The sequence below is a fragment of the Austrofundulus limnaeus genome, unplaced genomic scaffold (genome assembly GCF_001266775.1).
Source record: "Austrofundulus limnaeus strain Quisiro unplaced genomic scaffold, Austrofundulus_limnaeus-1.0 Scaffold10, whole genome shotgun sequence".
NCBI classification, from domain to species: Eukaryota; Metazoa; Chordata; class Actinopteri; order Cyprinodontiformes; family Rivulidae; genus Austrofundulus; species Austrofundulus limnaeus.
Window position 1 is genome coordinate 985,382 of NW_013952412.1, and position 13,484 is coordinate 998,865.

General features: G+C 41.1%; 3 protein-coding genes across 3 annotated transcripts in view; all 3 read right to left on the bottom strand.

Moving 5' to 3' along the window:
- The window catches only part of amt (aminomethyltransferase), a 6,859-nt gene extending 4,579 nt beyond the window's left edge, over window positions 1-2,280 (bottom strand). Inside the window, exons 1-3 of the mRNA XM_014001748.1 lie at window positions 2,022-2,280; window positions 1,038-1,205; window positions 847-927 (exon numbers count right to left, since the gene is read on the bottom strand). Of these exons, the coding sequence (XP_013857202.1) occupies window positions 847-927; window positions 1,038-1,205; window positions 2,022-2,159 (387 nt within the window). The 5' untranslated portion in view covers window positions 2,160-2,280. The remainder of the gene's footprint in view (window positions 1-846; window positions 928-1,037; window positions 1,206-2,021) is intronic.
- Window positions 2,281-6,908: 4,628 nt separating this feature from the next.
- hyal3 (hyaluronidase 3) overlaps window positions 6,909-13,484 on the bottom strand; it is a 9,925-nt gene continuing 3,349 nt past the window's right edge. The window contains exons 2-7 of the mRNA XM_014001749.1: window positions 10,419-10,712; window positions 9,273-9,708; window positions 8,986-9,133; window positions 7,602-7,728; window positions 7,403-7,492; window positions 6,909-7,320 (exon numbers count right to left, since the gene is read on the bottom strand). Of these exons, the coding sequence (XP_013857203.1) occupies window positions 7,024-7,320; window positions 7,403-7,492; window positions 7,602-7,728; window positions 8,986-9,133; window positions 9,273-9,708; window positions 10,419-10,685 (1,365 nt within the window). The 5' untranslated portion in view covers window positions 10,686-10,712 and the 3' untranslated portion in view covers window positions 6,909-7,023. The remainder of the gene's footprint in view (window positions 7,321-7,402; window positions 7,493-7,601; window positions 7,729-8,985; window positions 9,134-9,272; window positions 9,709-10,418; window positions 10,713-13,484) is intronic.
- Window positions 11,031-13,484, bottom strand: part of naa80 (N-alpha-acetyltransferase 80, NatH catalytic subunit) — a gene marked incomplete at its 5' end in the record, with an annotated part of 9,616 nt that continues 7,162 nt past the window's right edge. The window contains 1 exon segment of the mRNA XM_014001751.1: window positions 11,031-12,560. Coding sequence (XP_013857205.1) covers window positions 11,693-12,560 — 868 coding nt within the window. The 3' untranslated portion in view covers window positions 11,031-11,692.

The following is a 13,484-nucleotide window of genomic DNA, read 5'->3' on the forward strand; positions in this document are numbered from 1 at the left end:
CATGTCATTAGCACCTCTAGTAATATATTTACTGAGAAAAATGGTGACGTGTTCAATACTTATTTTACTCGCTGTATATTAACTAGAGAACTGTTAAAAAAAGCAGTGTGAATGCTTCATACTGAAAAACAATGAAGAAGCTGACAATGTTTAATAGTAAAACTGTTCATGTGAGTTAAATTTGAATTTGCTGAAAGTAGGGGGGAAAAGTGCAAATTCAGTAGAAAAAAATTGCAAAAATGTGTTAACCAAAAAGAGTTGCAATTTGTTATTAAATAGCTAAAGCAGCTGAAATCAGCAGAAGAATAGCTAAAATGTATCAAAAAAGTTGCAATTGGCACAAAGAAGCAGAAAAAGCAAGTCTGCTGAATTAAGCAACAATAAGCTGAAATTATCAAAACAATTAATTTAGCTAAAAAAGCTGCAATTAGCTAAAATAGCTAAACAATAGCTGAAGCAGCAAAAAACAGCTGAAGTTAGCAGAAAGCTGCTGAAAGAAGCACAAAAAAGAAATTAGCAGAAGAATAGTAGAAAGGAGCAGATTAGTAGCTGAAATTAGCACAAATTTGAAAATAAAAAGTCAAAGTACGGTACTATAAAAATTTTAAACATTTTAAAGGGGGTTTTAATAACGTTGAGGACAGCTCCATTCATTTTCAATAAGAACAAATGGCAGAAAAAGTTAAATATTTAAAAAGTATAAATTACTGAAGTACCAAAAAGTTATAGCTGGAATGTCCTGAAGGAGCTGAACATTTCGATATATAAATTGTTGAAAAAGCACAAAAAATGCGTAATGAGACACATGTCGTAATATGTACAAAAATAAAATATATTAGAAAGTACCTGGTTGTCTTTTAGCTCCTCGATATCTGCAACAACCAGCGACTCCATGAACTTCACTCGGTCTTTGCCATGAACTTTGGTCTGACAGAGAAACACACAATAACGGAAACAAATACGCGAGACAAAGGTAAACATGCTGGCTTGGGTCGTGTGTTGGGTCCAAAATCTTTGCATCGTTGCTTCTGCTTCACCTGCAGCATGTGGCTCACGTCAAAGATGGAGCAGTGCTCTCTGGTGTGCATGTGTGAGGCGATGTGGCTGTCTTTGTACTGGACCGGCATACTCCAACCAGCAAACTCTACCATCTTCCCACCGTGCTTCTTGTGGAAATCAAAGAGCGGAGTCTTCCTCAAAACATCCTGGAGGAAGAAGGCACTCAACTGAGTGTTCACAGAAATTCAATGTTGAAGTTTGATTTGTTTTTTCCTAACGCTGGCACAGGTGTTTCTGAAAACTGGGTCAGGTGGTTTTCCTGAAAGCGAATCTTGTTCTATTAAAGGAGAGTCAATTTGCAAGAGAATAAAATCCAACAATGTGCTCAGAGTCGCCGTATTACCATTAACAATGCAGAAATTTGTGACAAAAATGAAGAAAAACAGTTCTGATGAATACACAGCTCTGGAGAAAGTTCTCTCTTTGTCTCAGTTTGCTTTCTGTGACTTCTGCTAACTTATGACCTTTGAACCAGCTGGTGTCAGGGGGGCTTATCAGCACTTTGGCAGCAGTCCACTGTGACAACACGGGAGGGTCAGACAGTCATGGTTTATATAAGAAAAACATTCTGTGCAGCTCAGTGGAGCAGGCAGAGCCAGGGAGAGGAACAGTCTGCTGGGATATTATCTCTGCATGAGCTGTTAGCTGCTGCAAAACAACACTTTGTTTTTACCGAAATGTCCCATTCATTTTGAGGTTTGCTGTAAAGAAGTTCAACCATGCATGTTGCATATATAAACACTTTTTATGAATGCGATTTTTTTTAAAATGTAAATTTGGTATGTTTTATATGCTGATGTGAGGATATTTTGGGCTCAAAAACTACATCTACACAACTGGACCAGCATTCAATTTGGCATAAAACACAATGCCCGCCCCCTCCCAAAAAAAAAAAAGAAAAAAAAAGTTATTTAGCTACTTCTTGCATTTTGCAGGGACATAAAAATGTGTACTTCTCATACCTCTGTACTGGACGCCTGTCTCTGTTGCTGCCTCCTTCCCGCACATCCAGCTCCGGACACCCGCTGCAAACCGGTTCTGGATGCCCTCAACCCGAACCCCGAACCCTCGACTCCAACCATCAGCCGAGCCCACATCATGGCACCGGAGTTCCCGCTGACGTCTGTGCCCACAGCCGCTCCACAGTCCCGACCGGTTAGCACTTCCGCAGCGTTTTCCCAACCCTGGATTCCTCCTGGTAAAAACAAATGAGGCGCAGCAGGCAGTTTAATGGATAGATAAAGGGAGACGCAAAGGCTTCTGGGAAACGTAGTTGAGTCTAGCCTTTTAACTAGCCACTAATTACCCCAACTTCCTCCGACAAGAAAAGTTTTTATTTTCTTGTTTAATACGTTTTGAATGGATTTTGCTCAATGAGATACAGACCAAACAGATATAAAGAAAAAGACTAAAAGGATAAAGAAAAAAATAATAAAAAAAAACCAAACCACCTTGGTGACAACTTCCGGTGTCAAAATAAAATAAGACGGCATAAATGTGCCGTGTCCGTACCTTGTATGTTTTGATAATAATTAAAAAAAAACAGGGGGGTATGTCTAATATGTTATCAAAAATGTTTTTCTCTTTTAATTCAAAAATAGTTTCAATTTATTTTCATGTTTTAAATAATAAAAAATAATAAAACAATGACTGACAAGCACACTTCACGACTTGTGCTTTTTTGACACCGGAAGTTGTCAGTAAAGAAAGTTAACAAAATAAAATAACCTAAGCAGGCTCTACTGACATATGGGCTGTGATGAATAAATAAGAAGCAAACTCACAATTTTCTCAAACAATAAAAGAGAAACACGTGACTGCAAACCATTTTCAGATGGGTCAACAAGGACATGTAAAAACATGAATATGATACATTGTATATTGTGCTGTCCTTGATCAAATAAAATGAAATGAAATAATTATGTGCAAAACCACAAGATACTAAAACATGCATACATTTACATCTAATGCACAGAATCAAAAACATTTGGACATGCATAGCTTCTTGAAAAATCTATTTTCATACAAAAACAGGGTCTGAAGATAATCTTTTTTTGTTTGTTTGTTTTGCTGTGGAAATATAAACAATCCTTGTAGTTTATAGGCCACTTTATTATTAGCCTTTTATTTAAGCTCACACTAAAAGTTTTCTATTCTATAGTTTTAAAAGCACTTATCGTTCTGAAACATCAGATGAGTTTATGTTCAGAGAAATTTGCCCACCTGGCTGTGTTTGCTAATGTATTGCATATTTATCTGTAGGTCTCCCATCATGTCTTCCTCCCAGGTCAATGAGTCATCCTTTGGCCTGAACAGCTAATAATAGTCCCATGTCTCTGGTGCTATTTTGGACCTAGAGGGCCTGTGAAACTGGGCATGTGCATGTTTGGAAGGGGGTAACGAGACAGGAAAACGTCTCTGTCAGCCTATGTCTGGTTCTCCCACTCTCTCCTGCAGGGCAGCTGCGGTGGTTTCAAACAGAATATCTGGACACAAACATAGTCAGCTGAGACCACCTGGCTTTGGGGGGGCTTCTATAGTTGCTCTCACAAAGAGTGGGACCCTAACGCTAAACTTATATATTTTTTTCATTTGTTTGTTGTTTTAATGGGGCTTCTGGAAAATATGGTTTGTACCAACTTTCTTGCTGCTTTTGTTGGTTTGGACACGTGTTGAGACAGGTTTCATTGTGAGAAGCAAACAAGAGGACTGGCTGAAAACAAAGAAACAGATTTTCTTCTTTACAAGGAAATAAGGTGAGCTGAACCACAGAAAAAATAACTCTGCTCTGGTATTTTTTTATTTTTTTGTATTTTGAGTCTCGTACAGGTTATAAAGTAGGCAGACAAGAAGAGTCGCAGAATAAATAATCTATTACAGTAATTCATTAATGCAGAGTGTCTTCTGTTCTTTGGCCTTTGAGTCAAACTCCAGCAGCATTGCTTCTTTATTGGTTTGATAACTCCTTCTAATAATAGGTCTGAGCTGTGTTCTTTCCAGATAATTCCTATTGTGTCTAACATTTTTAGATTTTATCATCATTATCGATACTCTACTTATTAACTTTTACTTTATTGATTTAATTTAAACAGGCGTCATTTTGATGACAATTAAACAGATTAACACACTTTTACCATTTGTGTTTTTTAGAATCATATTGCTTGTTAAAACGAGTAGGTGATAAAATAATAAGGTAGGAAAATAGCTTCAATATGAGGCCTTTTATTTGTTTCTGGAGTGCCTTCAATTAGCCTTGACTGGTAAATAAGACCACATTATTGTTTACATAAATGTCCAGAAATTTTTTTCAAAAAAAATTTTTTTTTACATTTTCTTATTTTGAAAGGTTTGCACATTATTATTGTCTGCATCCACCACCAAAGACAAAAAGGCAGAAATGCTTTGTGGGTGTGCATATTTGTTTGTATTTCAATTAAACTTTTGCTCAGTAACCACTGGATGTACATCTACTGACTAACTTTTGGAGACAGCTCCATTTAAGATGATTGCCACAGCTGTGAGACCATGACAAACACAAACAAAATGTTTATAACTCAGCCAGTTTTACAGATATTAAGCTAAAATATGAAATGGTTGTAGTTGAGTCATCCTCATCATATTCTTTGAGCACTAATACATTTTGTAATATGCACTCCTTAAACAAATTAGGATAGGAAAATTTTACATTTAAAAAGTTGTTGTTTACTCTAACAGATAGAGATGTCCAGGCCTCCTTCCTCTCAGACCACTCCTCAGTTTTACAGGGTCAGCGAACGAGATCTCACCGAGATTGAGCTGCATTCTGTCGACTCCATCAATGACCTGCACCGAACACACCCTGAACACAGCCACAAAGGTACGCACAAGACACACACACACACACACACACAAATATAACCACAAAGTGACCCAGTTTTAACACAGCCACAAGAAATAATCCAGATTCTGCTTCCAGGGATGAGGCCTCCTCGCCCTGCGAACCCACCATCCTTAAATGGGAACCTGTACACACCTGAGGGGATGGCTGTCAGCCACAGAGACCACCCACTCGGCAGCAAATGGCAGAGCCGTCTGCAGGAAATGTTGACGCCGAGCTCGTCCCGAGCTTATGCCATGAGCTGTGCTGTCATCACCCTGCTGCTGCTCACAGTGCTGCTCATCTTCTACTTCTTAGGTGATGGAAGCTTTTTCTTCCCGTGTTTTGCTGCTCCAGGGGCTCTTATTGTGAAGCTGATAATTCATTATTGTACCGTTCAAATAACAAATCAAAATGTGTGAACAGTTTGATCGAACAGAACGTCTGTGCCTGTTCCTCTTCCAGTCCAGCAGGGCGGAATGATCCGGACGCTGACTGAGGCGGTGAGGGAGAAGGAGGCTGCAGCCGCAGAGCTGACCCTGCTGGTCCAAGAGCTGCAGGAGCTCAGACAGAACCTCACAGCCATGAGACGAGGGACGTGAAGAATAAGACCTGAACAGACACAATCAGACAGTCTATGTCAGGGGGGCCCAAAGTGGGGCCTTTGGGCCAAGATTGGCCCGCCAAGCCATTTGATTTGGGGCTATAGTGCAGACAGTTTTCATGCTGAATTTACTATTAAATTATACTAAGATTAAACATAAAATACAAATAACCAAAGAAGATATTTACATTAAATTTAAGCATACATGTAGATGTAAAACCTTTATAAGACTACAAATATTCATATTTTATCAACTTGTGAAATGTCCCATGAGCCTTTGCTGCCCGAGCAAGTACAGGTACATGGACTAAAAACACAAATGAAATATGGCCCACTGCACTGGCTGCTAGCTTAATGATATAAAGTAAAAAGACTTTACTTCAGAAGTATTTATTTGCATTTCCTCTGTTATATCAATGCATTTTGCCCGCAGCCCTTGGGGTAGATTTTCTTTTGAGCCCTCTCAGGGAAAAAGTTTGGGCACCCCTGGTCTGAGTGTTTCACATGCAGGCTGTGAAACACTTTCAAAGTGTAAAGTTTAAAATTGTATTTCATGGTTTTTTTTTTTTTTGTTTCTAAATGTCAGCATTTATAGATTAAATGTGACTATTTCAAATGTCTGTGGTAATCTTTTTTTAAAAGTGGTTTTTACTGTATCACCTTATCACAAAACCAAATCTTGACTCTATATCTGTTAAACTGAGGGAGTTGAAAAAATGTCACTCAGAAAACAAAATTAAACCAATGCTATAAATAAATAAATAAATAAATAAATAAATAAATAAATAAATAAATAAATAAATAAATAAATAGGACCCAGAGATTCAGCATCTTCCTCGGGACCAAAATTAATTTCAGAAGAGAAATAGAAGACTGACATTTTCTCTGATTGGTCAGTCACAAATAATGATTTAGTTTCATTCCAGATCATGTTTGCTGTTCTATAAGAAAAAAAAAGAGAGAGAAACCACCTTTTTGTTTTCGTCAGCACAATTTAAAAGTTCATGTTATTTCATGATTTTGCAAACTTGTATCAACATTAGGAGCTGCAGCACATTTAAATGTCTAAAAACCAAGATTTTCCATGAAATTCTATAAGATCATATTTATTATTAAAGGCTATTAATATGTTATCATTTTGGTTTGTCATGTTATTTTTTTATTCAACAAATCTATTCAGTTGTTTAAAATACTCATTGCACCCAAATGTTACATATTTTTTAAAACTTATATTAAAGAGGAGTATAATAAATAAACATGTAAATAGTGTGTTTCAGAAGATGTTTCAGTTTAGATCAAATTAAAACAGATTTTTCAACTTTTTGTAAGTTATCAACATTTAAGATAAACGTCTATCTGTTATTTTCAATGAGGGACATAAACAGTAAAGGATTTTAACAAGTTTATTTTTAATATTACTACCAAGAAGTGCAGAGATATTGACACATCAGTTGTTTGATTTTGAACCCTGAGCGCTGACTGAAGGCTCTTTCAGCAGTGTGGGTTAGCTGTGGTTCTGTCCGCTCCCCTCATGACACTCGGGTCCGGTCCAGCCTGGAAAGCACCGACACACGAAGTGTCGGTGGAAGTATCTGCCGCTGCCGGACCCATCGGCCTCAGGAGGGTCAGAGGCGCGGCCAGAAGCTGAGGACAGCCTCAAACCGAAGCCGGGGCGTCGCCTGGCGCAGCGCCCGTTGCCGTGGCAACGTTGGATGCTGCAGCGCCGCGTGTCGGAGCTCAGCGACCGGACGAACGGACCCAGCGTGCCGTGGACGTAATTTTTGAGGAGGACGCACTGTTGCTGGAATGTGACAGAAAGGAAATGAGATTAAACCTCCCAGAAGCAAACAAGCAAACACGAGTCGATAAATTCTGCCACGTACTCTGGATTTGGCAAATTTCATCTCTCCCCACAGCACGACTCCGGCTGCGCCGAGTGACGCGCTCTCTCCGAGTGTGTGCTCCAGGTCTGTCTGCGCAAACATCAACACAAAAACACACACACACTTAAAGTCATAGAGCATGGAGCACATCGATATATTTTTCAGTCGTGGCGACTGGAACGTGTGTACGAGCTGCTACCTGATTAAGAAAGTTGAGAGAGCGTGTGAACGCCAGTCGGGCATAAGGAAAGACAGGTGTGGCGTGGACGGTTTTGTTGCCATGACGCCAATTTGATGCCACACGCAAAGCCTCCAGCAGTCTGTGTCTGAATACCAAGAAGAGAATCAGTAATCCCACTCAGACCAGTCTGCTAATCCAGGATCGTATTTAATAACTCAGAAGATCGGAAGGGTAATTACATTAGAATAAAAAGTTAAATGCACCCAGGGGCATATTTACTGTAAGTAAATGTATTTTTAATGTATATTAACGACAAGTTTTATACTTCTGTCATTTTGTGATTTCACAAGCCGTACGACAACCCACCGGAAACTACGTTCAGCCCCTTACCTAGCAAACCCCGGGTGAGTCTCCACCTCCTCAGTATAAAAAGCCGTCACAGTTGTTGTTGTGCAATGCGCAGCTCATTTCACAACAAACCTCCAATAATGGGTAGAGTGTTGGACCAGAGAGTGAGAGACCAGGGTTTGAGACCAGCACGGACAGAATTTAATTATTTATTTTCATTCGTTATGAACACGTTTTCTTATGTACCTCTATTGTTTAGCTTATTAAAGCCTTGTTAAAGCCTATTTGTTCGAGTTTCTGAGGTATTTTGACCGCTGCTGCTGCTCCCTGCTCTGGTAACAGCATGCAGAGTGAACGCAGAGCAGAGGAGGGAGAAAAAAAATAAGCTGACCACGACTCTGCCTCTGGGTCTCTCATATGATTGTACAACGGAGCATCTGCAATTATTAGCCATGCTAACGTAAACGCTGGCTTTGGAGGGCGGAGTTAATGTCAACAGATTTTTGGAGGGCGGAGTTAATGTCAACAGATTTTTGGAGGGCGGAGTTAATGTCAACAGATTTTTGGAGGGCGTTACCAACAGAGCTCATTATCATAAACAGCTCTTCTGAACGGAAGTCAGAGCAGGCAGAACTAGAAAATGGGAAATTTTATTATCTGAGAATTATTTTGTGCATTAAATTGAATGAACATGGTCTGGATAGCCCACAGACATACCATAAACATTTCTAGGACCCATAATTGGTCTCCTTTAAACTAATGTGAATACGGTTATTTGCTTAATAAGTTTAGCTTAAAATAGTAATTTCCTAGAACTACAAAGAAATTTATTTAAACTAATCAACATTAGTAAAGTATGTTAAATGTGTTTACTACATTGTATTGAAGTTCTTAAGTTAACCTGATTAGTTTCATCATTGTGTAAAAACGAGAATGGTTTAAGGCAACAGGTTTCCACGTGATTTTCTAGTAAAGTCAACTAATACGAGTTAAGAGTGTACATTAACAGTGCTGCTTTTATCATGAAGGCAGTGGTAGGGTGTCATGTTTGTACCTGACCATTAGAGCTGCATCTGCAGAGCCTGCCAGCCTCTGCGGCAGGTAGATGCTGGGGTACAGAGCAGTGGACTGAGTCCAGAGCCAGGACAGCTTGTCATTCATCTGCCGGGTCCCCTTATGGCAGTGACCTGTGTAGGTTTGATCTGATCACACAAACCAAAAGAAAAACAGCCTTCAGTGTCAGACATAAAGTTGTATGTTATGGAATAATAATGCTTCATATTTGATACATTATTCATGAAATCACAGGTAAAAACAAAGCAGCAATCTGTTCAACTCTACCTGTTTTTCTTTTGTGTTTATTAAAACAAGAAGGGAACCCATAAAAGCCCCAGAATCCTTTGGGTCGACGCTTGACCGCCAGCCTCAGAGTCTCCTCCATGAAGCTCCGAGCGCTCTCCTCAAACTTCTGCCGTGCCAAGCGCTTCACCTCCTCCTCCTCCAAGTCAGGTCTGTCCTGCCTCACCAGCAGCTTGGACAGCCTCCGATAAGTCATCCTGGACCCCAGGTTGCTCTCCCACAGCGGCTGCCACTCCTCCCAGTCGATGACGGCCGTCCCAGAGAAGCTGGGACGCAGCAGGACGGACAGCTGCGTCTCTGTGAGGGCCAGGTGAGTCGAGAGGTCACCGAGCTGGGGGAGTCCTCCGTTCACCTGCCTGCCATCGTCAGACAAGTAAGGATATTTGCCCAGGCGGTCTCGGTAGAAGATGGTCATTCTCTGCAAACATGTTTTTATATTTGACTGTTTAGAATGTTTGTCCACCTCTGCAGCTTTATGCACAACCTTTATTCATTTTTTAGCTAGCTGAAGCTTCTGCACCAACGTGTGGTTTTATTTTTAACTGGAGAAAAATATTTTCTGTGAAAGTGACTGCTGAACTTTACTGAGGTTGCTAAAGAGTTGTTAAAGTTAAAAAAAGCTAAAGGTTAGCCAATAGTGGCAAAACGGTTAGCCCAGAGCTAAAATCATTAGCAAATGGCTAGCCAAAAGTAGCAAAATGATAACTACAACCTAAAACAACATGAGGATATTGAAAAGTTAAAGTAGCTAAAAGCTATCTAGAAGCTAAAAGTAACAAGCGGCTAGCTAGAAGCTAAAAGTAGAAAAAAGACAGCTAAAAGCACCATAATGCTAACTAAAAGCTAAACTAACACAAGGCTATTTAAAAGCTAAAGTAGCAAAGGGCTCGCTAGGAGCTAAAAGTATTAAAAGGCCAGCTAAAAGCAGCAAAAAAGAACTCAAAGCTAACATAGCAAAAGGCTAGCTAGAAGCTAAATGTAACAGAATTGGAGGTAAAGGTTAAAAGCAACAAAAGTTTGTCAAAAAGTAGTTAAAGACTAAAACAGAAGAAGTGAAAGCACTGAAGCAGATTTGAAAGAAAAGATGTGAATGTATGAACTCTCTCTGGTAACATCTCAGTTCATCACCTCTCCCTGGAAGCGCTCCTTCTTGTTCTCCACAATATTAAACTTGTCCAGGTCCAGCTGGATGTTGTGGTGTTTCTGACAGTTGGCTGTGGGCATGTTCCACACTACGGTGAAGGGTCGGTTCTGCAGAACCGGGCCAGCGGCATCCACAGCCGGCAGAGCTTTATGATGGAGGAAACCTGGGCGGTTTAAGTTCTGTGAGGAGGAGGCGAAGGAGTAAGGAGACACGAGGAGGACGAGGAGCAGCAGCAGCAGAGGCAGCACCATGGCTGCTCATCTGTCGGCGTGTCCTTCCTGGCAGAAGACAGAACATCCTGAGTGATTTATGCAAAACTCTTGATTGTGTAAAAACTTCCAAATGAATCAAAAGGACTGTTCAGACTGGTCAAATCCAACTGTGACCTGTTTAAACTTTGAGGGAGGCTTCTACAGCAAAGTCTACCTGAGCTTTGTCAAAATTCTACTCATCTCAATTATTTTTATTTATTTATTTATTTTTGCATGTTTTATTTCAGTGCTGAGAATGCAGGACAAAAACTTGAAACAGGATATTAACGGAGTAACTGATTAAAAACCCTGACAGAAGATGCAAAAATAAACACCAAAGACGTATTTTCATTACATTCAAACCTTTTATTAGAATAATTAGTTTTCCTCACATCTTATAAAACTTTAACCCCACTTTAAAACTTTTCAAAGTTGTTGTTTGGCATCATAACAGAGATCACGTGCATGGGTTCATTTTCTTGAAAAAAAAAAAATGAATTCCATGTTATAGATGATGGAGTTGTTTTTGGAAAAGAAAAAAAAAATACAATAAGTATAATACTGTCCTATCTTACATGATCTGTTCTTGGAATAAGTGTTGAGAATGACTTTTCTGCAACCACACACCAAAGTTTAGCTAAAAATTTGTAAAATTCACAGAGGTATAGCTATTTGTGTTTAGGCTAACGTCTATTAGCAGCGGTGGCCATCTTGGATGTGGTAGACCCAAAAAAGAGAAGTTGAAGAGGTGCATCCAAAAATGACTTTTCTGAAGATTTCTTTGAAATCTGTCCAGTGGTTCATGAGATATTTTGCTTACAAACAGGGTGGCCCCTTACAATTATTGCCAAGGTTTGAATGAAAGAAGTCATGTTCTCAAAATGACTCTCACTTACTACCACTCCAAATTTTAGCTCAGTGTCTGTAAAACCGACTGAGTTGTGGCCATTTTTGTTTTTTTCCTGAACTCGTCTGTCTGCGGCGGCCATCTTGATTCTGACTGAATGTTAAAGGTCTTTGTGCATCCAAAAGATCGGGAGTCCTTTAGCATCTCTGTAGGGGCTTTCAGTCAACGTTTGAACTACAGGCTGCTCGGATGACTGTGGAGGAGGAGGAGGTGGAGGAGGAAGAGGAGGAGTGGTAGGTATGGATGAAAGAGGAGGAGGAAGAGGAGGTCTAGAAGTAGGAGATGATGCTAAACCAGAAGCACCCCCCGAGTCTCTGTTCTCTTGTGAAACCTGAACATCCATCTTTGCTGGCGGGTGTGTGGCGTTCGTCTCCACACTTGAGGCTCTGGAGAGCCTCATGAGCATCGCCATGGGAACAAGGGCCATCACGGCGCCCTGGCTCTGCACCGGCGCCGACAGCACATAGCCCAGATGGGCGTAGAAGTGCTGCTTGTCGTGGGTGGTGAGGCACAGGCGACTGAACCCCCGGCGCTTGGCGTAGCGCTCCGTCTCCTCCATTAGGACGCGGCCGAAGCCCATCCCCCGCCGCTCCCTGGACACCACCACCGACTCAACGAACAGGCCGCCGTCGAGCCCCACGACCCGGGTCAGCCGCACGTGGCCCAGGAGCCGCTCCTCCCCGCCCTGTCCCTGCAGGAGGACCAAGCAGACAGGGAACTCCGAGCAGGACTTCTGGAGGGAGTGGACCCGGGCTGCCTGGCTCCTCGGCCACTCGGAGTTAACCAGGTCCGCGCAGGGGACCAACAGGTCTGGACGGTGGTGGATCGGAACCGCACGGGTTCTTCCGGTCTCCCCAGAGTCTGCGTGTGGATTCTCCGGTGCGATTGGGCTGTTTTCCTCGGGGGGGTTCTGACGTTGCGAGGCCGGGTCGTGGTTCAGCTCATCTGAGGACGTTACAGCTTCAGACCTGCGACGATCAGGACTCAAGTCAGACTTGGATCAAGTTCTGCAGCTAAAACACTTCTGAACAGGTCCTAGCTAACAGCTCAGTCCTGCATTACACACCAGCCAACAGGTCTAAGTCATTAGAGACACTGAAACTGTTTTCTACTGACATCAAAGGATTGCGCAACGAGTATCCTGAATATGTGTTTAGGATGACTCTCACAACAAATTTTAGCAAGTTTTTTTTTTCAGAATTGACAGAGTTATGGCTTTTTCAAGTTGGCTGTGACAGCCATCTTGAATTGAGGTGGCGCCTATCTTTAATCAGTAGTAGTTGTTCATTCAGTGATTGATTTATTAGAGATTCAATAACTTACACCTAGTGGTTCATGAGATATTTTGCTAACAGACAGAAACACAGTCAATCTTTTAATGGCATAGTTTGTTTAAGGCGTGATTAGTTGGAATGTTTTGGGTGGGGGTTGTAGAAGCTGGGGCAACAGGATGTAGCTTGGTCGAGATGGCCAGGAAGCATTATTTAACTCAAGACAGAAAGGTGCTAGCTGCACAAAATTTGAAGCAAATAAATTATGTTTACATGTTCACAGTAGTTTTACTGATTAGCATTACTTCCTCTTAAATTGCCCCAAGACAAATCAATCCAACCAATCACAGTTTTGCCGAGCTCCACCCACACACATCCTCCTATTACCCAAACTTCATCAATCACTGTTAGGACACAATGCTCACACACCAATTCCACAAATCACCTTTGACAAACTCTGCTCACACACCAACTCCACAAATCACATCTTTGACAAACTCTGCCCACACACCGACTCCACCAATCACATCTTTGACAAACTCCGCCCACACACCAACTCCACAAATCACATCTTTGACAAACTCTGCCCACACACCGACTCCACCAATCACATCTTTGACA